Raw genomic sequence first — 25074 nt, forward strand, 5'->3', positions numbered from 1 at the left:
GGCTAATATTTGTATTTTTAGTAGACATGGGGTTTCATGATGTTGGCCAGGCCAGTCTTCTGCCTTGGCCTCCCAAAGTGCTGGGAGTACAGCTGTGGGCAACCATGCCTGGCCGTCCAGCTGGTTCCAGTGAGTTCAGCCATTACCATCTGTGAGGGGACATGTGTGCCAGCTCTGATGGTAAGCAGGGATCCACTGAGCTGTCAAGTGCTCAAACTCCACTGGTGTCTGTGATGAAAGACAAACAGCGAACACGTTTGCTCTAAAACAAAAACGGGATTCGCTTGACCAGGTGATCTCAGACTATTCTGAGGTGAAATTAAGAATTCTGATGTCCTGCCGTCTCCTTTCTCCAACTGTAAGACAGAGATGACTGCTTCTGAGGTCAGATCAACGAAGACGTTTACAAATCAGTTAGATTCAACACCCAAATTAAGCGTGGGAAGGCACGTCAAGGCAGCAGCCTTTCTAATAACCTTGCCGTAGGAAAGAATGTCAGGTAGGGACCAGTCCTGGTTTACTGAAGAAGCTATCACAACGTTTGACTTTAAACCATATGTAAATACAGTAATCTGAAGGGCTTGGCAAAGGTTTATTATCTGTCATTTCCAGTCTTTTAAAGTAGACAGAGATTTGCTTAGAATACAGCTGATTTTAAAAGCACACAAAAGCTGAGCACAGAGAGGATTAAATTCACCAGTGCAGTGATAGAGGAAAAGACACTGAGCAGGTGCTTCGGCAGAAACTGATCACCCCAGGTGACTTCTCACAATTGGGGACTTCATTCCTTATGCTGCGAAAGTAATAAGAGTTTAGCGTATGACCTGTACAGCTGAGTCTGTAGCTCTATCTTGGTTTATTACAAACAATTAGCATAGCTACACATAATCTTTAGTAGAATTAAATACTTTCTACAATAGTGTGATAATATAAGGCCACAATCTTTATTGTGGGACAAACCCCTTAAAGTAGCGATTTTATTATCAATGTTATTCATTCTTTTGAAATATAAAGTACTTTAACGGGATTAAGGTTACAGATAATTTTTTTAAATACAACATCATAACTAGTATGTTAAAATTATTTGTATTCAGATATTTATATCTAATATCCAATGAAAATTCACTACCAAATTTTTACAGTAATCACTCTGACATGCGTATTAATTGATCCCATAGGTATAATTATAGATCAACATTTTAGTGTCTATTCTTTCATTTTACTAAATCAGGAACGCAGCATGTACAGAACAAATAAACACAAGTGGCCCGCCCGAGGCTCTGACAGCTCCTCCGTGAGCTGTGCTGCCAACTCAGAAGGAATCCCACTAACGGGCAAAGCGAGGCTCCAGTTCTTCAAAAGGTGCTGGTGGAGGTTGTCAGACGCCTTCCGATGTAGATCCTTAACAGAAAAAGGAACCAGCAGTTAATGTAGCTCGTGATTCGCGGGAGACTGTCACAGCTGAAACAGGGCAGCTGGCTGTGGTTAGCGCTCCTTCGAGGGACTGGCGATTTTATACCCATCATAGAAAATTGTCATGAATCTATCTGTAATCTTATCAGTATCTATTTTGTACTGATTTATAAAACATCAAACTGCATTACATAGAAGGATGACCAAACCGAAATTCTGTTTCCAGACAGAAAGCTTCTGCTTCGATCCAACTCGGTGCACCCAGATGGTGTTGCCTGTTCACCACCAGCCTCACCAAGGCCAGCTGCTGAATACTGAAGGCCCTGCCCTTACTTCTTTAGGGTTGGGGGCGGGATATGCCCCAAACTAAAGATGTTAATGACGCCTGTTAATGAATGGGAGTGGGAGTGTCAGAAAAGGCTTTTCAGCAATAGAGAAGCTCACTCCAGCTGACCAGTGGGCATCTGGACCACCGGGAGGGAGGAGGGCGGGACTCCTGGGAAGGAGGCAGAGCAGGAACCTGGCTGGCCGGCCTCTGGGCAGTGCTGAGAACTGTGGACCCAGACCATGCTGCAGCAGCAGCTTTCTGGGCAGATTTTATCGTGCGGTTCCAGAAAGTGCTGAGGAGGGTTTGGGTCGCCAGTGGCAGCATCAGGCTCTGGAAACCTGGGCAGGACGAAGGTCACTAGCTGGGAAGCAGTGGCTGCAGAAATCCATGAATGCCTCAACCTGGCATTTAGAATGAGGTTGACTAGGCCTTGCCCCCAGAGTCTGCTTGACGATTGTAGAAAAGGCTCCAGAAAGCCAACTGCCTGGTGATGCTGATGCAGCCTGTGGGTTTGACTCCAAAAGCAGCGGCCAGAATAGAGGCCATGGGCGTGGACGTGGGAATGTGCGCAAGAGCCAGGAGAGAGCCATGCACATGGACGGCAAGGTGGGGACACAGGCCCCACTCAGGTCCTGGCCCAGAAACAGTGGCTTCTATCCTGTTTCCCTTCCACCCAGACCTGAGCCCTCGGGCCAACCCAAGCCACATGGTCAGCAGCATTCCAGTCTGTCCACTACACAGCAGCCACAGAACACTGCATGTCGGGACTAGTGGGAACCCTCCCCAACACTGAGACGCTGGGCCCAGACCGAGGAGGAACCGTTTTGACTTCCTGCTCTGGCTCTTCAGAATCCACAGCGGCACCTGCCTGGCCTCTCTCTGTTTTCTGCAGTTAGTATAAGAAGCCAGAAAAAGCCAGGCGCAGGCACAGTGGCTCACGCCTGTAATCTGAGCACTTTGGGAGGTCGAGGCGGGTGGATCACTTGAGTTTGAGATCAGCCTGGGCAAGTGGGAAAACCTCGTCTCTACTAAAAATACAAAAATTAGCCAGGCGTGGTGGTAGCAGGCGCCAGTAGTCCCAGCTCCTCAAGAGGCTGAGGCAGGAGGGTCGCTTGAACCCGGGAAGCAGAGATTGCAGTGAGCCGAGATCATGCCACTGCACTCCAGCCTGGGCAACGACAGCGAATTAAGCCAGAAAAATCGGGAGACCCCACTGGTTCCTTTAGTGCTGAGAGTGAAACAGAACAAGTCCTGTCCTGGAGGAAGTACAGCAAGTCACTGAGATCCTTCATCTACAGCAGACAGCTGGGTGCATCGGCACCACGCAGTGCTACGCAGAAATGAGGCTGCCTTCAAGCACACACAAGATATATGAAGTCAGGCACAAGAACCCCCGCTCTGACTCCAGTTCCAGCAAGTGAACAACAGGCAGAGTTCCCGAGCCAGACAGCACTCGGCGTCTGTGCTGGGTTCTGGGGTTGCAGGCTGGTGGTTTCCTCACCTGAACAGGGACTGCCTGAGTGCTGGTGAAAATGGCCAAGCTTTAACTGATGCTCTGTCCTTCAGTAAATCGTCTATATAAATCACCCCACGACATGCCATGACAAGTCACACAGTCACGTTACCTACCCCAATCCGATGGCCAGCAAATGAGAGAGCAGCAGAGACGGAAGAAAAACCTTCAGAAATTCTGCAGAGAATATACCCCCTTTCTTCATGACACTCGTGTTCCTCATGCTGAGGCTGGCCGTGCGCTTCGGGTGTTTAAAAAGAAACTCCCTGAGGCGGGAAGAAACATGTCAGCTCATGTGTCCTCTGTCAAGGGGAGACCCCATGACACAAAAAACACACTCACTTGGGGGGAATGTTTTCCGGCCGACTTGACCAATCCCATATCCAATCTGAGTTTTTCTTCAAGATGCTTTCAACTTCTTTTCTTCTCTCAATATAATCTTCCTCGGACTATGATAAAGTAAATATTAAGTGCAGATTAATCTACCACAGTACACCGGAAAACACCCAACTCCTGCCCAAGCTTCAGATCTGCGGGCTCAATTCAGGAGCCCAGCAGCGCATGTCGCTGCTTTGGACTGTGGTCAGTGGAGAGTCCTGGGGCTGGGGCCACCACACTGCCACCACCACACTGCCACCTCGAGGCAGGCTCTCCTCCTGCAGGGACAGCCCACCCAGGCCATAAATACACCGGGCGCCACCACACTGCCGGCTCGAGGCAGGCTCTCCTCCTCCAGGGACAGCCCACAGCTATGGGAGCCCACCCAGGCCATAAATACATGTAGTTCACTGAGACTCTGGGTACTGACGGCGGCAACCACTGTCCTAGGGAAGTCATGACACGAGGGGAAAGGTGGTGAGTGCAGCACTGGTAGTAACAAGAAAATGGCTCCCAACAGGGACATGTCGAAGGGAGCAGAGCAGGTTTACAAGATGCTTCTGGATGAGCAGTTGGGAAAAGGCAGCAATGTACGTATAAACACGGCTGCGGCCAAATCCTCAGATTCCATCACAGCACGCAACATTAAGAAGGACTTCAAATCTCAGATTAAAGTGTTTTCCTCTACTTTTTTGCATTTTCAAAATTCTGTACCCAAACATCTAAGGGGGAAATTTTTTTAAAATAGTGAAAACGGCAAGGACCCCTCTCAAAAAATAAAAATGAAAATAAGAACGGCTCTCCAAATCCAGACACCTGGGTACACCCCAGCTGGGTACAGCCAAGTGCCCAGGAGCAGGCCACATGCCCTTGGTGCGCCCACATACCCACAGTCAGGGCTCCTGAGAGTGGGGCCAGTGGGCCATCCCTGATAAAGCCTGGGGTAACAGGGACTCCTTGTTTCCTTGGCGAAGGACACCTTGAGGGGAAACTGGCACCGGAGGGCCAGCTAATAATCCCAACTGTAAGGCTGGGATTCCTCACAAAACTTTCAAAATACAGAAAACACCCATCGTTTATGTCCTCACCATCAACAAACACCCAAGGAAACACGTATAGTGCATCTCATCTGCAACAAGGCGAGGCACTGCCAGATAAAACTCAGCAAGACGCTACTGATCCCGCCTCAAGCCCCATCTGGCAGGGGTAGCAAGGGAGAATGACAGTGAACAAAGGTACACTTTTCCTGCCGACTTTCACTCTCAGATGGGTTTGTGCCCTCACAACAATGATGAATGCAGGCCGTTATGGAAAGCCCATTACTTAGTTAACATTAGAAAAGTGATCTTAGGCTAGACATGGTCTCTCACACCTATAATCCCAGTACTGTGGGAGGATCACTTGAGCCCTGGAGTTCAAGACCAGCCTGTGCAACACAGGGAGACACCATGTCTACAAAAAATGTCTTTAAATAGAAGAAAAGTGACCTTACATGAAATTACCAGGCTGATTAGCCACTAATGCCGCACTGCCCAGGCAGCAAGCAGTGAGCTCAGGACTCAGACCTGACTCGCACACAGCATGCAAATGCTAAGCCCACTCACTGTCCAACTAGTAACCACGAGGAAAGACCAGCCAGGAGCTGGCCCAGCACCACCCTTTTCCAATGATCGCTCCCTCCGCTACAGCTGCAGACACTGGGAGCCCTTCCTCCTCTCCAGCGTATCCCTGATGGCGGGCAGGGGCGGAGCCCATGCAGCCTGTCCCACTCGGCACCTCCTCAGCTCAGCTGTGTCGAGCACGTGTGCTGTGTATGTTCCCACCACAGACTTTTTTTGAAAAGGCAGGAGACACCCTTAAAGCCCGACTTTTCTCTGACATACTCAATTTCATTTAAAACTGTTCATTTACTGTACAAACGGATCACAGTTAAACTGCACATTCTCCTTCCAGCTTACCTGTGAGCTGTTCTTCTCTCCAATGCTATGGGTATCTGTTTCTGAAGCTCTGTTAGTATCTTGTGGCGTCTGTGAGCGAGGTGGGCTTGGCAGAGGGAATAAAATGGAAAAACAGAACATCATGTGAACATTCTGTCGTCAGAAGCTCAAACTCCAAAGGCGGGAACCACCGCCAAGATGAGGTGCTTAGCCAGCGGCGTGCACACCTTCCCTTGCACCCAGCACCAGCCAGAGCCAAACCGTTCCTCGGCCGTTTCGGCTGAGCATGACAGGAGTCAGCTAGCCAGTCTTCCAGAGAAGAGGTGGGGACAGCTGGTAAGTGGCGGGCTTTGTCATCTGCCACCCTCAGGGTCTGTTGCACAGCTCTCGAGGGCACACAACCTTTCATCATTGTAAGCCTCTCTGCCTTGGAGTCACTCAGAAGCGCTGCTAACCCGTGACCACAGCCCCGCTGAGGCGTGAGTGCGTTTCTCAGAGTGAAGTTGATGGCTGTCACGCTCACTCCCGACTCGAACGTGGCCCCTTCACAGACTAAGTCCCAGGTCGCTTCCTCCCCGCAGAGGGCAAGGCTCCTATACATAAGGCTGGACTGCAGCAGGAGCCACCCCCGAACACGGCCTGAGGGGAGCGGCAGCCCGGGCCTAGAGGTGACACAGGCACTTCCAGCTGCGACTGGCACCTACTGAAGACACTAGCACTGTAACGCATACACTTGTTGATGTGGACCTACCTGTCACAGTGAGAACTCTTGGAGCTACTCCGGCCGGACTCATGCTGGGCATCCAGCAGTATTTTTTCCATGTCACCATTATAAATAGAAACCGAGGCTGGAACACTGCTCCCGTTCCCATTATTGCTAAAGTGCAATTCTACCCAGGAGCCTGGTGGGGACAAAAAAAGGGGCACAGCTGGATTTTCTACCCATTCTGGAATCTGTTCGTCCTATCTAACCAGCTGCCCTTCCATTTCCAAGAGGTAGCATGTGACACACCCAGAACCATCCCTTAAGCCCCAACTTTAAGGCATCCCTCTGCCCACCTGCATGGCAGTGACTGGTCTATGCATGCTCTCCCTGGGTACAGGAAGGAAGCCCCCTTGGGGTTGAGATCACATATCTGTCCATCTCTTACGGTCCCTTTATACCAAACCAATGTCCAATAACTCTGCCAAGTCACCAGAATCCAATTAGAAGAATACTTCCTTACAGTGAATTTTATAAGAAACAGCCTGCCAGGGTGTGGTGGCTTACACCCGTAATTCCAGCACTTTGGGAGGCGGAGGCAGGTGGATCACCTGAGGTCAGTTGGAGACCAGCCTGACCAACATGGAGAAACCCCGTCTCTATTAAAAATACAAAATTAGTGAGGTGTGGTGATGCATGCCTGTAATCCCAGCTACTCAAGAGGCTGAGGCAGGAGAATCACTTGAATCCAGGAGGTGGAGGTTGCAGTGAGCCGAGATTGCGCCACTGCACTCCAGCCTGGGCAACAAGAGCGAAACTCCATGTCAAAAAAAAAGGTAAGCTTAAAGGATTTAAAGTTTTCTTTCAAAGGTTTATATTATCTCTATTTTTTGTTTCTTTTAGAGACAGGGTCCCGCTTTGCGGTCAAGGCTGGAGTGCAGTGGCACAATCAAGGCTCACTATAGTCTCAAACTCCTGGGTTCAAGCCATCCTCTAGCCAATGCCTCCAGAATGACTGGGACTACACGCATGTACCAGTATCCCTGGCTATTTTTTTTTTTAAGAGACGTGGTCTCGCTATGTTGCCCAGGCTAGTCTGGAACTTCTGGACCCAAGCAATCCTCCCAGCTCGGCCTCCCGATGTGCTGGGATCACAGGCACAAGCCACCATGCCCAGCCTCTATTACTTGTATTGTGTGGCTTTGCAGTTATTTAATTTCTAATGAGGGTGAACACGTTTTTTACACATTTACTAGCCATCTGGATAGCATTTTTTTTTTAACTGGCTCTTCAAATCTCTTGTTCTTTTCTATTATCTGTGCTTCTCTTATTTGTGGGCATCCAGCAGTATTTTTTCCATGTCATCATTATAAATAGAAACTGAGGCCAGAACGAACGCTGCTCCTATTCCCATATGGCTCAAGTGCAGTAATTCTAGGATAATCCTATATCCTAGACATACGTTTTTCTTCATTTAAATACATTGCAAGTAACTTTCACTCAGTAGCGCATACTTTTCTCATGTCTTCTGATATATAGAAGTTCTAGAGATTTTAATTCAGTCAAATTTAGCAATCCTTCCTGAGCTGAGATATTCTATTCTATGACTTTCACACAGCTCTGTTACGACATTCACATTTAGATCCAGAATCTACATGGATTAATTTTTCCACTGATGTGAAACGAATGTCCCATTTACCGCAGACAGCTCCCGCCTCACCCCTGCTCCGGGCTGCTTCCTTTGTCGGAAATCAAGCGTGCATATATGCACAGGTCTATTTCTGAGCCCAGGAGTTTTTCTGCTTTGTGCCATAGGTTTATTTATTTAAAGCAAATCTGGCAGAAGCTTCCTCTGGTAGCATATGGAGGGTGGAGTGCAGGAGGAGGAACGTGCAGGCAGACCATGAAAGCCTGAGAAACTTACGTGCGAAAACAATGGAATGATCTCATTTTGCAGTCACTATAATTGTATTAAGTAGAATAAGCACCAGGAGCTGCTGACTGTCCTTAAAGCAACACAGCACTACAGAACACCATGCCACTGTGCGAAGGGAGTAGCCTGTTAATCCATCACGTTCTGTGGAAGCAAAGGCAGGTGCACAGCTTTCCACGCACTAACTAGGCATCTCCTGAAAGAGGCCTGGCTCAGCCTCAATGCGCCACTTATCACAGAGTATATTTCATATTAGCCAGAAAAGAAGCAAAGCGAAGGCCCAGGAGGGAAATGTGGATTTGCAACTTACACCATCAGCAGCCTCCCAGTAAGCTGCTAACAAAATGACCCCAGATTTCCAACTGCAGGCATGATCCTTCTCTTTGGCCTCTCACGTTGCCTCAGGTCCTGGCCTACGCGAACATCGCTAAGACAAAGGCAGGCCTGGGTCTGTCTTGGAGCCTGGAGCTCACTGGAGAAGGGCCCAGGCCACTTGGCCCCACACTCTGGCAGAGGCTACACGGTGCCATCAGAGATGTACACATCACACCATCCCTGAAACTGCTCATCTCATTAGTATTTCCAGATACTACAATGCCACTAGCCTTCCTTCCCTCTGGAGTTGATGGTGACATGCGGCCAACTGGTCCTTGGAACAGCACCGCAGCCTCTGCTTTGGCCAGCTGTTTTTCTAGGCTCAGTCTACAGCACTCATTCTGGGCCTGCTTCAGTTTACTTGGCTAAGGTGAACGGTTATTCATCTTATGACACGGAACACAAATGGAACTTGTGTGTCTCTTCCACGATGCCACTCAACACCGTCACCCCCACCACTGGGGTGTCCACAGTTCACGTCCATTCTGTCTACCTAGAGTTAGTGTCGGAACCCACGAGATTAAGGGCTCAGTCCCACAAAACTGCTCCCACAGATGCAAGCTGAAAATGGGGCATCCAGATTACCCACAATTCTACCCGTCCCTCTACTCAGGGGATCCCACGCACCCCCTCAGGTTCAACAGTTTGCTACAACTCACAGAATCCAGAAAAACACTTTACTTACATTTATCAATTTACCAGAAACAGTAATTCTGGAGCAGCCAAATGGAAATGACATATAGACCAGAACCCCAGCTATCCCAAATGTCCAGACCCTAAGCCCTAAACCCAACCCTAACTCTAATCCAAAACTAACCCCAACCCTAAATTCACATGTACCAACCCTAACCCTAACTAGGCTCTTCACGACCAGACCCCCAGCCACTCCACATGTCCCAACCTTAACCACGCTCTCCGCACCTCATATGGCTCCAGAATGTCTACAACGCCATCTCCAGTCCCCTCTCCTCCTAGGAGGGACTTTCCACCTCTACCTATCCGAGGGCTGCCCTTGAGCCACCTGACTGAGTTATTCTGAAGAGGCTCCTTACAATTTACACCAAAAACGGCTAAGCAAGGGGCACCTTTGGAGTTCGCTGCTAATAAGGTGACTTTATGAGTAGCAGAAATCCTGGCCAGGCTGCTCTACCTATGGAGTCGCCACCCTTTCATTTTTTTGCTTTCTAAACAAATGTGCTTAAGACACTTACTGGCCAGGTGTAGTGGCGCACGCCTGTAATCCCAACACTTTGGGAGGCCAAGGCAGGTGGATCACCTGAGGCCTGAAGGACCAGCCTGACCAACATGGTGAAACCCCTTCTCTACTAAAAATACAGAAATTAGCTGGGCTAGCTGGCGCACGCCTGTAATCCCAGCTACTCAGGAAGCTGAGGCAGGAGAATCCCTTGAACCTGGGATGTGGAGGTTGCAGTGAGCTGAGATCGCACCACTAAACTCCAGCCTGAGCAACAAGAGTGAAACTTTGTCTTTTTTTTTTTTTTTTTTTGAGACAGAGTTTTGCTCTTGTTACCCAGACTGGAGTGCAATGGCGCAATCTCGGCTCACGGCAACCTCTGCCTCCTGGGTTCAGGCAATTCTCCTGCCTCAGCCTCCTGAGTAGCTGGGATTACAGGCACGCGCCACCGTGCCCAGCTAATTTTTTGTATTTTAGTAGAGACGGGGGTTTCACCATGTTGACCAGGATGGTCTCGATCTCTTGACCTCGTGATCCACCCGTCTCGGCCTCCCAAAGTGCTGGGATTACAGGCGTGAGCCACCGCGCCCAGCCGAAACTTTGTCTTAAAAAAAAAAAACAACTTGCTGCTAGGAAATCCAGGGGGTTAGGTGCTGTGCATCAGAAACGAGGGTCAAGGCCAAAGTATACTATATTGATCTTACAGGGGAAAAGTGAAGACCACGGAGGAAGATGGCCTGGAAACAGTGAATCTGTCTTCATCTGTCTGTGCTACTGTAACAATCCCACAGACTAAGTGATTGACAAACGGAAATTGATCTGTTCTGAAGGCTGGGAAGGTCAAGGTCAAGGCAACAGCAACTGGTATCAGGTAAGGGCATTCCTGCTCCATCCCTTCAATGAGGGCAGAGGCACCCACCTCCCTCCATCCAGCCCCTTAGAGCACTAATCCCATTCACAAGGGAGGAGCCCCCGTGGCCTAAGCACCTCTAAAAGCCCACCTTTACTATCATCCCACTGGCAACATGGGAGGGACACAGTCAAAACAAAGCAGTGCTTTTAAAAAATCGCCCCAGAAAGAGTCCTAAGCATCCTGGAGACAAGGAAAAAAACCATTCCGTATTGTCTGTGACTAATGACTTTGGGCCCAAAAGCTGTATTCCCAGGAATGATTTACTAAGGGAGAGGAGTTACTGTTTACCTACGCAGGGTAGGAAAGGCACTTCCTGGAGAACAGAGTATGCTGTGAATCTACTCAAATGTTACAATTCTCCAATCTAATCATTCACCTTTTCAAACAAAGATGGGGATTAAGGTTGCTTAACGATCTTAAAAAACTTGCTCACGGCAGGGCACGGTGGCTCACACCTATAATCCCAGCACTTTGGGAGGGTGAGGCGGGCGGCTCATGAGATCAAGACCATCCTGGCTAGCACAGTGAAACCCGTCTCTACTAAAAATACAAAAAATGAGCCAGGCATGGTGGCACCTGCCTGTAATCCGAACTACTCAGGAGGCTAAGGCAGGAGAATCACTTGAACCCAGGAGGTGGAGGCTGAAGTGGGCCACGATCGTGCCACTGTACTCCAGCAGCGTGGAGACTGGCTCGGGAAAAAAGAAAAACACCTGCTCGTGATCACAAGTCCTCTACTTAAAATGACTGCAGTAATCAGGCCCGGAAAGCAAGCTGATGCAAGAAAAGCCCTCAGCCTTTTTTTTTTTTTGACTGAGTTTTTCTTGTCACCCAGGCTGGAGTACAACAGCACAGATTTCCGCTCACAGCGACCTCCGCCTCCTGGGTTCAGGCAATTCTCCAGCCTCAGCCTCCCGAGTAGCTGGGACTACAGGCACCCGCCACCACGCCCAGCTAATTTTTGTATTTTTAGTTCCGACAGGGTTTCACCATGTTGGCCAGGCTGGTCTGGAACTCCTGACCTCAGGTGACCCTCCCACCTTGGCCTCCCAAAGTGCTGTGATTACAGGTGTGAGCCACCACACCCAGTCGAAAAGCCCCCATCCCTAATCTCATTTCCCATCCCTCTCTTTATGTTCCTCCCCCTCCTCACTTACAACTTACATTGGTAACAAGACACGCAGGGAGTAAATCTTGCCTCCCTCCTAACAAGGCAGATGAGATTTTGAAAAGCCTAGACTATAAATATTTACATCACATTACAAAAAGGAAGCTGATAGGTCTGCCTCAGAGACAAAATACAATCCAACAACAGTTCTTAATCCATTTCTTATTCTTACTCTGTGGTTTAAGTCATCTGACATCCAGCTTCTCTAGGTGCCCCAAGCAGTTCTCTCTATAGTGACAGACTCCAGGGAATCCCTTAGATTCACTGCCCCTCTATGTCCCAGGGCAAATGCCCTAGCTGCACTCCTCAACACGGATTCACCGGCTGCAGCCAAGAGCCCCACGTGGAGTAAACGCAGGGCCAGTTCTCAAGGCCGTCCTCTGCCCTCATCTGGATGACAGTCTCAACTCTGGCTATGAAGGGAAAATCACCTGTGCTGTTTGTTCATTGTTCTCCAAAAGCCCAGCCGCAGCCCACTCTGAAAGCGACTATTTGGGATGCTAGGGTGGAATCCAGGCAAATACACTGAAAAAGCTCTTGGATAAATGTCAGAAGAGAGGGAGCCAGCATCCCCAGAAAAAAAAAAGCCTGAAGCAGGGAAGCTGTCAACCCCAGAGGGAACTAGCACTCCCAAGACCATATAAAGGGCTTCTTCCCCACGGGAAGTGGGCTCTAAGCAATTGCTGTTTTATGGACCAGGCTCCTTGGCTATTCCAGCACTTTGGGAAGCAGAGGATCATGAGGTCAGGACATCGAGACCATCCTGGCTAACATGGTGAATGAAATCCCATCTATACTAAACATACAAAAACTTAGCCAGGTGTGGTAGCACGCGCCTGTAATCCCAGCTACTTGGGAGGCTGAGGCAGGAGAATCACTTGAACCTGGGAGGCTGCAGTAAGCCAAGATCATGTCACTGCACTTCAGCCTGGGGGACAGAGTGAACACTCCATCTCAAAATTTAAAAAAAAGGAAACTGCTTTTATTTTTACCTTTAAAAGCTTCTCAGGTTAATGGGAAGAGGAACAAAAGAGACTTCCCTGGCAAAAGACTTCAAGCCTCATGTCAGCCTGGCAGGTAAATCAGGTCCCTGGCTTCTGACAGGGCTCAACCTTCCTCTTGCTAGGCTCTCCTCCAGGACCCTGGCTATCTAATCAGCCTCAGGCAATCTGGGCTCCAGGTATCCATCCCTCCAGTGCTTAATGCAGAGTCCTCGGCTTTTCCTTAATTATTGTTGCTGGCATTCTTCTTCACTCCACCTCTAGAACCTCACTGTGACCATCGTCTTGGATGAGAATCTAGACGTCTGCAACCCCTTCAGGTCTAAAACCGCACAATGCTACAATTCCCCTCCAAAGTAAGTACAAACATTTTTCTCCTCATACAGCTCTGCCCATGGTGAGTTGCCTCTGATAAGAGAACCATCTGCCGGTGCAGACACAGCAGTGGGTGAAGGGGTGAGGGCTTGGATCGTTAAACACAGCCGCTCCAGAGTAAATGGGCCAACGCTTTACTGAACCGATGCCCTCCTGAAGACAGTGCGTCCTTGAAGGAAGGAATGCCCCCACCCCCACAACCCTGGCGGCGTCACCACAGAATCCTACCGCTCCTGCATTTTAGCAGTGGCATGTCTACGGGAAAACGGCCGAGTTGAAGGCTGCAGTGAGCTCCAGTGATTGTGCCACTGCAATCCAGCCTGGGCGACAGAGTAAGGAATAAAAAGGACACATATGAGCATCCTGCTAGTCAGCAACTTTAGCTAGAATCATCAAGAGACAGAAGGGACAGAATCAGCCCATCTGCCGTTAACTCCTCAGGAAGAGCAGCTGACCCCAGAGGGTACAAGCAGAGAGTGTTTGCTGCTTCCATCTGTGGGTCTGGCTACAGGGCTCCCACACTTCCCTGTTCCGAGGTAAACAAGGGACAGAGAAATCAGACCAGACGGGGTGAGTGCTGCCTGAGCCACGGCTCCGCGCAGGATTTGAAGGCGGCTGGAGCCCGCGGGACCGGCCGACCCCGCCCACGCAGAGCCCACGGTGGCCCCATTCTGCCGCGCAGACACCCAGGACGGCCCAAGGAATTGCCAACCTGGGTTCCACCCCACGCGTTAAGTATCTTATTACAGAATAAACAAAACAGAAAAACAAAAACCTAACTCCAGCGCTGATCGTCTTGCACTGCCGATGACTCAGCAGCCTATTTAAGTTACGGACTGGAGAGGAACAAGCCCCTGCGGAGCCCCCTCCACCTCCCAGGGCCCGGATCCTAGCCGGTCAAAGAAACACACCGTGTCCTTGGTAACTCAGCTTCACAAACGGAAAATGGGTGATTTTACAGCAAAGGAAACATCTCTTGGATTTTACTTTATGACAAAAGACAGAAAAATACCCCTTAATCTATTTCAGAATAGTAATTATCCAATGTTTACGTTTCAAGAGGAAAAAATCCAAATTACAGGATTTTTAAAAATATGGTTCTAGGCCAGGCCGAGGCGGGAGGATCACTTGAACCCAGTTCAGACCAGCCTGGGCAACATAGTGAGATCTCATCTCTTAGGAAAAAAAAGGTGAAAAAAAATATGGTAGTGTTCAAACATACATAAATTATTCGATATATTATGGAAACTAAGTTCTGCCTAGTAAAATCTTGCTTTTGTAATAAAATTAGCAACTCACTAAACTTAATGTAAATACATGACTTTCAGAACTGTTCGTGAAAACTGAAAGTTCATTGGCAGAGGTTTCAGCAGTCCTTTCCCAAGCTTATTTACTTGCTAATTTTGCTTTGTAAACTCTGGCTTCAGAGAACACAAAGGTCAGCTGCCACCATCCCTCCCCCGAGGCCTGGGCCCTAGGGACCCTGGGAAGGCAGCTTCTGGACCCGCTTCCCTGAGCAAAGGCTCATCTGGGCTCTGCACGTGTATTTACCGGGTGGGGAGGGTCTCCATGCCACCTGGCTGTGCGTGGGGCAAGTCCTGAACCGCTGGTACTGCGAACCTAGCAAAGGGCGCACAGCAGGCCTCTACGCGGGCATTAAGCAGGCTGCAACGACTGGCTGCTCTAAAGGCGGCGTCCTTTTGTGATTTTTAACCCGTAGGTCATTTAAAGCTTTGTTTCGGAACGATCCTCTAGGAGAATCGGACCAAGTCCATTTAATGCCAGAATCTAACAACGCTGTCACCCCCACCCATTTAACTTCAGGAAATCCCAATAGTCACCACGGACTTCAACAGCAGCCACAAAACTAAAGCACTTACAAGCCACGCCTCGGTGTTTACTCATTAAAACCAATGCTAGGGCGGGCGTGGCGGTTCACGCCTGTAATCCTAGCGCTTTGGGAGGCCGAGGCGGGTGGACCACCAGGTCAGAAGATCGAGACCATCCCGACTAACACGGTGAAACCTCGTCTGCTAAACCCACCAAAAATTAGCCGGGCGAGGTGGTACGCGCCTGTGGCCCCAGATACTCGGGAGGCTGAGACAGGGGAGTCGCTTGAACCCGGGAGGCGAAGGCTGCAGTGAGCCGAGGTGGCGTCCCTGCGCTCCAGCCTGGGCCACAGAGCGACGCTCCGTCTCGAAGGCAAATAAATAAACAAAACCGATGCTGGTCTGAACTACAGACCGCGGAGGGCAGCGTGGACTTCAAGAGGCTGCCCGGGCCAACTGGGAGACGCAGAGCCACCTCCAGGTGGAATTCCAGCCATCGCGAGGCTGGAGAATTGGGGCTTCCCCGCGCGGTACGACCCGGGTCCAAGCCACCCCTCGCCCCAGCCAGGGGGCCGCGAACCCGGAGCAGCGCGCGGAATCCCCACGCCCCGGGCCCCGCACGCCCGCCGGAGGGGTGGGCACCGGAGAGCAGAGCGACACGGCCTCGGTCGGCCCGCGATGCCCCCCCCAGGCCTCCTCTCGGCCTCTGTCGGCGCGCCCCGGCCTACCCCCCAGCCTCCTCTCGGCGCCCCCTCGGCGTCCCCCCGGCCTCCCCGGCCTCACCCTGCAGGCTCTCCTCCTGCATCCCCGGCGCTCCGCTCTGCGACATGACGCCGGAGGGCGGCTGCGGCGATCAGAGTCCGCGCCGGGCTGCGGGCTGCGGGCTGCGGGCTGCGCGTAGACGGCGGACGGTGAGAAAGTGGGCACGGGGACGCCGCGGCCCAGCGCTCGGTGACTGAGCGGAGCCCCGCCGCCCGGCCAGAGGAACTCACCGGGTAGGGCGGGGCCGGGCGGATCTGCGGCCGCGACGCCCATTGGCCGCGGCGCGGGACCTGCGCGTGCGCAGGGGCGTGCGGTGCGTGCGGCACGTGTGGCGCGTGCGCGGGGCGGGTCCTGGGGCGGGCGAGGGGCGGGGACTGCGGTGCGCGGGTCGCAGGCGGAGAGAGGGGCGGGGCGAAGGATGCGCAGACGCGGGCGCGGGCGAGACCGCCTGAGGTGAGCCAGGCCGGGCGGAGCGTCCCGGGCCGCGTGACGAGTGGGCTGCGGGGTCGCCGACGCGGCAGGCGGTGGGCCGGGTTTTCTTTTAGAGGGGCGGTGGGACCGGCGGACGCGCTAGGCTCTACCTGTCACCCCGGCGCCGCCACGCTTCGGGGCGGGGAGGGTCTCTCCATCCTAGTGTGGGGAAACAGGTGCGGGGAGAGCGACGTCCCTGCGGGGGGCGTGAGGACGTGCGGGGAGAGCGGCGTCCGTGCGGGGGGCGTGAAGACGTGCGGGGAGAGCGGCGTCCGTGTGGGGGGGCGTGAGGACGTGCGGGGAGAGCGGCGTCCGTGCGGGGGGCGTGAGGACGTGCGGGGAGAGCGGCGTCCGTGTGGGGGGGCGTGAGGACGTGCGGGGAGAGCGGCGTCCGTGCGGGGGGCGTGAGGACGTGCGGGGAGAGCGACGTCCCTGCGCGGGGCGTGAGGACGTGCGGGGAGAGCGGCGTCCGTGCGGGGGGCGTGAGGACGTGCGGGGAGAGCGACGTCCCTGCGGGGGGCGTGAGGACGTGCGGGGAGAGCGGCGTCCGTGCGGGGGGCGTGAGGACGTGCGGGGAGAGCGACGTCCCTGCGGGGTCGTGAGGACGTGCGGGGAGAGCGGCGTCCGTGCGGGGGGCGTGAGGACGTGCGGAGAGAGCGACGTCCCTGCGGGGGGCGTGAGGACGTGCGGGGTGCGTGAGGACGTGCGGGGAGAGCGACGTCCCTGCGGGGGGCGTGAGGACGTGCGAGGGGCGTGAGGACGTGTAGGGAGAGCGGCGTCCGTGCGGGGAGAGCGACGTCCCTGCGGGGGGCGTGAGGACGTGTAGGGAGAGCGGCGTCCGTGCGGGGGGCGTGAGGACGTGTAGGGAGAGCGGCGTCCGTGCGGGGGGCGTGAGGACGTGTAGGGAGAGCGGCGTCCGTGCGGGGGGCGTGAGGACGTGCGGGGGTCGTGAGGACGCGCGGGGGTCGTGAGGACGCGGGGAGAGCGGCGTCCGTGCGGGGGGCGTGAGGACGTGCGGGGGCGTAGCTGCTGCGGTTCCTGGGCGGCCGGTGGGGCCGGTACGGTCGCTGCGAGTGGTGGGCCGGAGCCGAGGCCGCGCCCCCGGGTCTCTGCCCGCCCGGCCGGGGCGCCCCTGCTTGAACAGCGGGGCCGTTGTGTCTGGGGGCGTCCGCTCACAAGGAGCAGCGGAGGCTCAAGTGGGGCGGAAGATCCGCCCGAGGGAGACGCGGACCCCAGGGGCCCGGAGAGGCGCGCCGTCCGCCTCCGCGGCGAGGGGTTTCCGGGGGCGGGCGGGGCTCGGGGCGGGGTGGCGCCGGGCCGGGTGGGTACCGGGCTAGGGGAGCCGGCCTGGCGGCCTCGGGCCTGGAGGGAGGCGCGCGCTCTTCAGAGGAAAGGCTCGTTTCCCGCCCTTTTTCCCAAGAGTCTTTCTCCGTGGAAGCATTGACGACCCAGATCCAGGTGTCGCGTTGTGCCCCCGAAATACTCCTTCCCAGACAGCCGGGTCTGGCCACGCGGGGAAGGCGGAGGCCCCCGACAGCGAACGGGGACGCCAGGTGCTCAGAACCGGAACCGGGATCACCGCGCGGAGAAACCAGACCTCCGTCACTGCGTGGATTTCACCGCAGCTCTTGCTGTTGAATCGGCCCTAGTATTTGGAGTGCCATGATTTTGGTTTTCTCGAGCCCAGTGTGGGAAACAGGCCTTTCATCTCAGCACTTTGGGAGGCCGAGGCAGGAGGATCGCTTTGGCCCAGGAGTTGGAGACTAGTCTGGGCAGCATGGCGAGACCCCTTCACTACCCCCCAAAAAAAAAAAAAAGAAAAATCACGGCATCGTGGTACCTGCTGTGGGAGGATCACTTGAGCCCAGGAGGTGGAGGCTACAATGTGCCATGATCAGGCCACTGCACTCCAGCCTGAGCAACAGAGTGAGACCCTGTCTCAAAAAAAAAAGAAAAAGGAAAACAGCCAGAGATACACAGCATTAATATTTCCAATAGTAGAACTATAATGCTGGCCAGGCAGTGCCTCTTGCTTTAATTCCAGCATTTGGGGGAAGCCAAGGCAGTAGGATCACTTCAGCCTGAGAGTTCAAGACCAACCTGGCCGACACAGAAAGATTCCATCTTTATTAAAACAAAAATGTTACCAAGTGCCCACTTTGGGAGGCCGAGGCAGGCAGATCATGAGGTCAGGAGATCGAGACTATCCTGGCAAACATGTTGAAGCCCCATCTCTATTAAAAATATTTTAAAAATTAGCTGAGGATGGTGGTGGGTGCCTGTAATTTCAGCTACCCAGTAGGCTGAGGCACAAGAATCGCTTGAATCCAGGAGGTAGAGGTGGCAGTGAGCCAAGGTCACACCACTGCTCTCCAGCCTGTCCACAGCAAGACTGCATCTCAAAAAATTAAAAAAAAAAAATTGTGCCAAGTACAATGCACATAAGGATTACAATAAAAAAGAGAATGTGTATGCCAGAATGAAAAAAGGAGCCTGTTCTGCTAGGGAGTCCACTAAGAGTATTATGCAGGTAATTAAACAGAGATTCTTCTTCAGAGACTTGTAGCCAAGTAGCTTCTAATTTTTCCCAGGTGAGTTTCTACTTAATGGTAAGAGTTTATGTGTGCACAACAAGAGGTATTTGCCACCGTACCTACGCTTGCTCGCTCAGCTAATAATCGAAATCAGTGCAGTTGTCCAGTCTAGCTTTAGCCATTGAGTCTGTAGCTTTTTGTTGAGCTGCGAGGGAGGCAGCGGTTTTATCAGCAATATTTCCTGATAGGCCAGATATGCTGGCGGACATCCCAAGTAGAAGCAGATACCGACAGTGCACTGGAATATTAAAGCACTGCGTAAATCAGTCACAGTAAGTGTCTCACTTCCAGCTGCCAAGAGGATGGGCTTCGGTACTCCCAGATGCCTCGCCATCACAGTGTTGATGACAGCCCTCAGATCTTACACAAACTGCCACCTCTTCCCGTTCCACCTCCTTGCAGGAAGGATTGGAGTGTTGCATGCTGGTGCAAGGAATAATAGACCCTTTTAATAGAGTCTTTTGTCATGGATCTTATTCCTTCCGTTGCTTCAGGCCTTAGAGGATATTGCCTGATACTGGGAAAGGATTAATCAGGTTTACTTCCATTTTAATGAAAGTGGCTGAATATATTTTACTAATGTCAGCGAAGATTGTGACCATGAGTGTTCTGGCAAAGCTTGCCCTAAACCATGCTTGTCATTAATTAGTCCCAGTTTAGAAAAAGTCGTTTGATCTGTATTTTTATAATTTCAGTAATTTTTCATTCTGTAGTTGTTCCATATGCTCCTATTCCAAACCTAAATCCACTTTTTCCTTTTAGGAGAAAGGAAGGCATGCATCATGACGTTCCACAAGAGATGTCTGCGAGGTGGGGTACTGAAAGGAATAAGGGAAAGAGTGAAGGCCCTGGGATTCTAAGGGCTCGGGCTTGTATCCAGTGACAGGCTTATTAGATAACCCTTCCATTTGTACAGCTCCCTTACTTCAAGGAAGGGGACAGTTGGAAGTGGTGGGTGGGGTTAAGGACAAAAAGAATAGCCCCAGTGTCTTTGAGGGCATGTGTCTCTTCATTTATGGAAATGTCCATTTCTTCTAGGGTATTGGTAGAAACAGAACCTCCCTTTGGTCCTCAGCAATCCTGTTCATCATGTGGGATCCTGTTTTTTCATTGGTCCTGCTGTGAACTTTTCTACAGTTTTTTTTTTTAATGGCCAGGCTTTTTACAACAGAAGCAAACAGCCCTTTTATCATTAGAAGGAGGCTCTGTCTTGTCTTAAAAGGCCTTGTTTGGGTAGTTGTTCTTGTAGTTGCAAATTCATAGTCTTTGAGACATTAGTTTTTTTCTTTCTGAATCGTTTTAGGAAGTTGATCTGTATAGCTTAATAGTTCATGGGTTTGTATATTCACCCAGTTAAGCTGGTATTTTTTAACTTTGTTAACCAAACCCTGATTTAAGCTATTGAGGAAAATAGAATTTATAAGGAGTCATTCTAATGATCTTAGAGGCTAACATTAGGCATTCCAGAATATTTTTTAAATGTTTTTCCAGACTCTTCAAAACATTTAAGCACAGATTTGTCTGGACTTCCAGGGCATTGTTGAATTCTCCTCGAATCTTTAATTTTAGGAAAGAACCTGGGATAAGGCCTCAGGAAGAGCCTTGGCTGAAGTCCTTATTCAAGAAAGGGGGGCTTTGGAATTGACCGAGAAGGTGGAGCACCAAAGCCCTACCCATCAGCTCTCACACTGTTGGGTGAAGCTCACTGTCCTCTGGGAATTATGTGCTTGTTTCCCCCCACCCAAGGCCATCACCTGCCTGGAGCATTTTTTTGTTGTTTTGTTTTGTTTGAGATGGAGTCTTGCTTTGTCACCCAGGCTGGGGTGCAGTGGTATGATCTTGGCTCACTGCAGCCTCAGCCTCCTGAGTAGCTGAGATTACAGGTGTCCACCACCACACCTGGCTAATTTTTGTATTTTTAGTAGAGACAGGGTTTCGCCATGTTGGCCAGTCTGGTCTCAAACTTCTGACCTCAAGTGATCTGCCCACCTCGGCCTCCCACAGTGCTGGAATTGCAGGTGGGAGCCACCATACCCACCTTTGGGGCCTCTCTTCAATGCTCTCCAGCAAGCACTGAATAATCCACATGCTTCATTTTAGGGAATCTTTTTTTGAGTGAAGTAAACCTCTCTGTCCTTAAATTGTGGATTCACTCCCCCATTGTCATCACCTTTACTGTCTCTGATGCAGATTTTTAAAGAAAACATTCGGGTTTATTTTAATACAGCAATGTGGCAGGACAGACAGATAGCAGGCAGCAGGCAGTTCGTGAGAACTCGGCTTCTGCAGGCAGGAATGGAGTGGGAGAGGCCCTCACTGGTCCAGTATTTGGGAGGATTCTCTGCTTGGTCCCCATAAGCTGCAAAATGCGTTCAGTATTATTGGACTAGGTTTGCAGACAGGGAGTTCCCAGGGTTTTTGAGGTTAGGATTTCCTCTTGGCACAGCTGTGGGTGGATAAAGCAGATGTCAGAGCCCCAAAAGTAGCTAGTTTGGAGAATGTCCATTTGGAAACAGTGGAGAGGTGGGTGCAGCCAGAAGCAGAAGTTACTTTCTGCAAGGGTAACCAGTGAAGGCTTGCGTAGCAGAAAACATGCCCCGCTGATGATACTCAAAGAAACGCCTGCTTGGCGCAGGATCGCAGGGAGCGTCACACGTCTTACCTTACTGGTTTGCTTTTCAGATTTCATAGACAAAAATTATTTTTAAAAATCTGACAATACCAAATGTTAACAAGGATGTAGAGAAACAAGAACTTTCATACATTGCTGGTGGTAATGTAAAGCGGTACAGCCATTTTGAAGAACTGATGGCAAGTTTCTCGTGAAGGTAAATACATAATGCAGTAATTCCCGTCTTAAGTATTTCTCAAGATAAATGAAGACGTATATCCATAAAATAGTGTTTCTGATTTGCCTTATTCATAATGGTCAAAAGTCACAATTGTCCATGAACAACAGGATGGATAAACGAAGTATAGCATGTTCATACGATAGAATAGAATTCACCAATAAAGGAATTGAATTACTGATACATGTAACAACATGGATGAATTTCACAAACATTAGGTAAAGAGCCATATACAAAGGAATACATACCATATGATTCTACTTAAGTTGTATCCGCCTAATGGTTTCACCTTGCCCGAGCTGCCTAGACAGAGCGAATTTGTCAAATTGCAGTAGAGAAAGAGTAGTTCACACAGAGCTGGCTGTGTAGGAGACTGGAGTGTTTTTTATTATTCAAAACAGTCTTAAGCATTTGAGCATTTGGGATCGAAGTTTTTAAGGACACACGTTACTGTATTAAAGTGCTTTAGACTGGTCCTAAGAAAAGCTAGTTGAAGCAAAATGAAACATGTACATGGAGGCACAAACTAGCAGAGGGGAGTCTAGTTCCTGAAAGGCACAAAGTCACTAAGAACTGAGCAGAGGGAGATACATGTGACCATATAACAGGTATTTTTAATTTCTAAAAAAATAGAGACAGGGATGGCTCTGTTTCCCAGACTGGTCGTTAACTCCTGGGCTCAAGAGATCCTCTTGCTTTGGCTTCCCTACGTACTGGGATTATAAGTATGAGCCACCATACAGGCCCCAGTGACAGATACGGGAAAGAAGAGGGCCTTAGAATTGTCTACGACACCAGCTGGTCTACTGAAAGAAAAGAAGGTAGAAAAGGTGAACCGGATGGAGAGTTAGAAATGTTAGCAGATGAAGTGGTTTCTTTGCCTTTGATAGGAAGAAAAGGAAAGGTTTCTCACAACTCCTCAACTTCAAACCCTTAATTAGAAATGACTTCCTGGACTGAGTAGTTTAAAGCTTCCCGAATGGAGAGTAGCCCCTGTTTGCATGTGTCCTCTGCCCCCTACACCCTCCCATTAGGGTACAAAATAACTGCTGCTAATGTGGATGAGCCTAAGGTAATTCTTCATATTCCTGAGATAGAATGAAATAAAAATCTTGCACTAAAATTGGGATTTCAGTTAGAGATTGGGTGAGAGACAAGGAGCTTGTATATTACAGGACATTCAGGAAGAGAAGGCTGTAGATGCCAATATGTATATAATTATGTTAAATACGTTGATAGAAAAAGTAAAAGTTGAACTATGTTTCTTAAAATGTAGAGATAACTGCTAGAAGACTAGAGTTAGGTCCTCGACTTTCAAACTACTAAAAGAGAAAACTAGCAATAGGAAAGGGGAAATAGCAAGTATATGAAAGATTGGAATAAAACAGTTAACAAACTTGATTTCACATGTTTATATGGACTTTCATAGCAACTCACAGAAACTACATACTTAAACACTCTTGGATCTTTTTTTCCAATCTGCTATATATTAAATCACTTTTCAAACAAAACCTCAAATTCTCAAAAGTAGAAATTATTCAGGCTGCATTCTGAATACAGTATTTTTTTCTCGACATCATCTGTAAAAGGAAAACCTGCCAAAAATCATTCCAGTTGCTAATTATGAAATCCTGGCTGGGCACAGTGGCTCACACATGTAATCCAAGCACCTTGGGAGGCTGAGGCAGTTGGATCACCTGAGGTCAGGAGTTCGAGACCAGCCTGGTCAACATGGGGAAACCCCATCTCTACTAAAAATACAAAAAATTATCCCAGCGGGTTGGTATGTGCCTGTAGTCCCAGCTACTCCAGAGGCTGAGGTAGGAGAATTGCTTGAACCCAGGAGGGGGAGGTTGCAGTGAACCGAGATCACGCCATTGCACTCCAGCCTGGGTGACCAGCAAGACTGTCTCAAAAAAAAAAAGAAATCTCTGAGTTACTCTTAATGTCAATTTAAAAATCTAAAGAGGGCTGTGGGTGGTAGCTCATCGTGTAGTCCCAGCACTTTGGAAGGCTGAGGCACACAGATCACTTGAGCTCAGGAGTTTGAGACCAGCACGGGCAATACAGCAAAACTCTGTCTCTGCCAAAAAAAACGTTTAAAAACTAGCAGGGTGCCAGCTGTTCGAAAGGCCATTGTAGGAGGATCGCTTAAGCCCAGGAGGTTGAGGCTGTAGTAAGCCATGATTACACCGCTACACTCTAGCTTGGGTGACAAAGCAAGACCTTGTCTCAAAAACAGAAATCACATGTTATAACTCCTAATGAACTGATGAATCTCATTACTAATCACAGCTGCCAGTACTGCAAAAAGAGACACAGACAGAAATTATGTGCCTCCTGATGGAAGAGCCTAACACAGCCTATGAAATAGTTTTGTCCTTTTTCTGCACCCTCCCAGGAAAATAGAACCTGAGCCTGGCCCAGGCCTTAGAACTGCCTAACAAATTCAGAACAGAGGAACACAGTAAGTGATACCGTGGGCTGGGCGTGGTGGCTCAAGCCTGTAATCCCAGCACTTTGGGAGGCCGAGGCGGGTGGATCACGAGGTCAAAAGAACGAGATGATCCTGGTCAACATGGTGAAACCCCGTCTCTACTGAAAATAGAAAAAATTAGCTGGGCATAGTGGCGCGTGCCTGTAATCCCAGCTACTCAGGAGGCTGAGGCAGGAGAATTGCCTGAACCCAGGGGGCGGAGGTTGCGGTGAGCTGAGATCGCGCCATTGCACTCCAGCCTGGGTCACAAGAGCGAAACTCCATTTCCAAAAAAAAAAAAAGTGACACTGTGGGCCAGGTGGGTTGGCTCAGGTCTGTAATCCTAGTACCTTGAGAGGCCACGGTGGTAGGATTGCTTGAGGCCAGGAGTTTGAAATCAGCCTGGCCAACATAGCAAGACCCCCATCTCTATAAAAAATAAAATAGATAAATAATACTCTGGAATTGGAATCAGCAAAATACAGAAAGTGGGAAAGTATAGTATGATAAATGAGTTTTTCAGTAAATACATTGCATTGGGTGTGGTGGCTCACGCTTGTAATCTCAGCACTTTGGGAGGCTGAAGCGGGAGGATCATGAGGTCAGAGGTTCAAGACCAGCTTGACCAACATGGTGAAACCCCGTCTCTACTTAAAAATACAAAAATTAGCTGGATGTGGTGGTGCGCACCTGTAATCCCAGCTACTTGGGAGGCTGAGGCAGGAGAATTGCTTGAACCTGGCAGGCGGAGGTTGTGGTGAGCCGAGAGCATGCCATTGTACTCCAGCCTGGGCAACAGAGCAAGACTCCGTCTCAAAAAATAAATACATACATACATACATACATTGCAAGAGGAAAAAT

The 25074-nt window shown here is 50.4% G+C and overlaps 1 protein-coding gene across 1 annotated transcript; it reads right to left on the minus strand.

Annotated features, from left to right (window-relative positions):
• Positions 1-573: 573 nt before the first annotated feature.
• BNIP3 (BCL2 interacting protein 3) lies at positions 574-16018 on the minus strand. Its single transcript, XM_008978935.5, has 6 exons — positions 15845-16018; positions 6321-6471; positions 5591-5675; positions 3597-3703; positions 3371-3520; positions 574-1401 (listed from the first exon to the last, which is right to left on the minus strand). Exons 1-6 carry the CDS (start codon positions 15888-15890, stop codon positions 1356-1358), a joined length of 585 nt encoding a protein of 194 aa, XP_008977183.3. The 5' UTR covers positions 15891-16018; the 3' UTR covers positions 574-1355.
• Positions 16019-25074: the final 9056 nt, after the last annotated feature.

Source organism: Callithrix jacchus, chromosome 12, assembly GCF_049354715.1.
Source record: "Callithrix jacchus isolate 240 chromosome 12, calJac240_pri, whole genome shotgun sequence".
In the NCBI taxonomy this organism is placed as follows: Eukaryota; Metazoa; Chordata; class Mammalia; order Primates; family Cebidae; genus Callithrix; species Callithrix jacchus.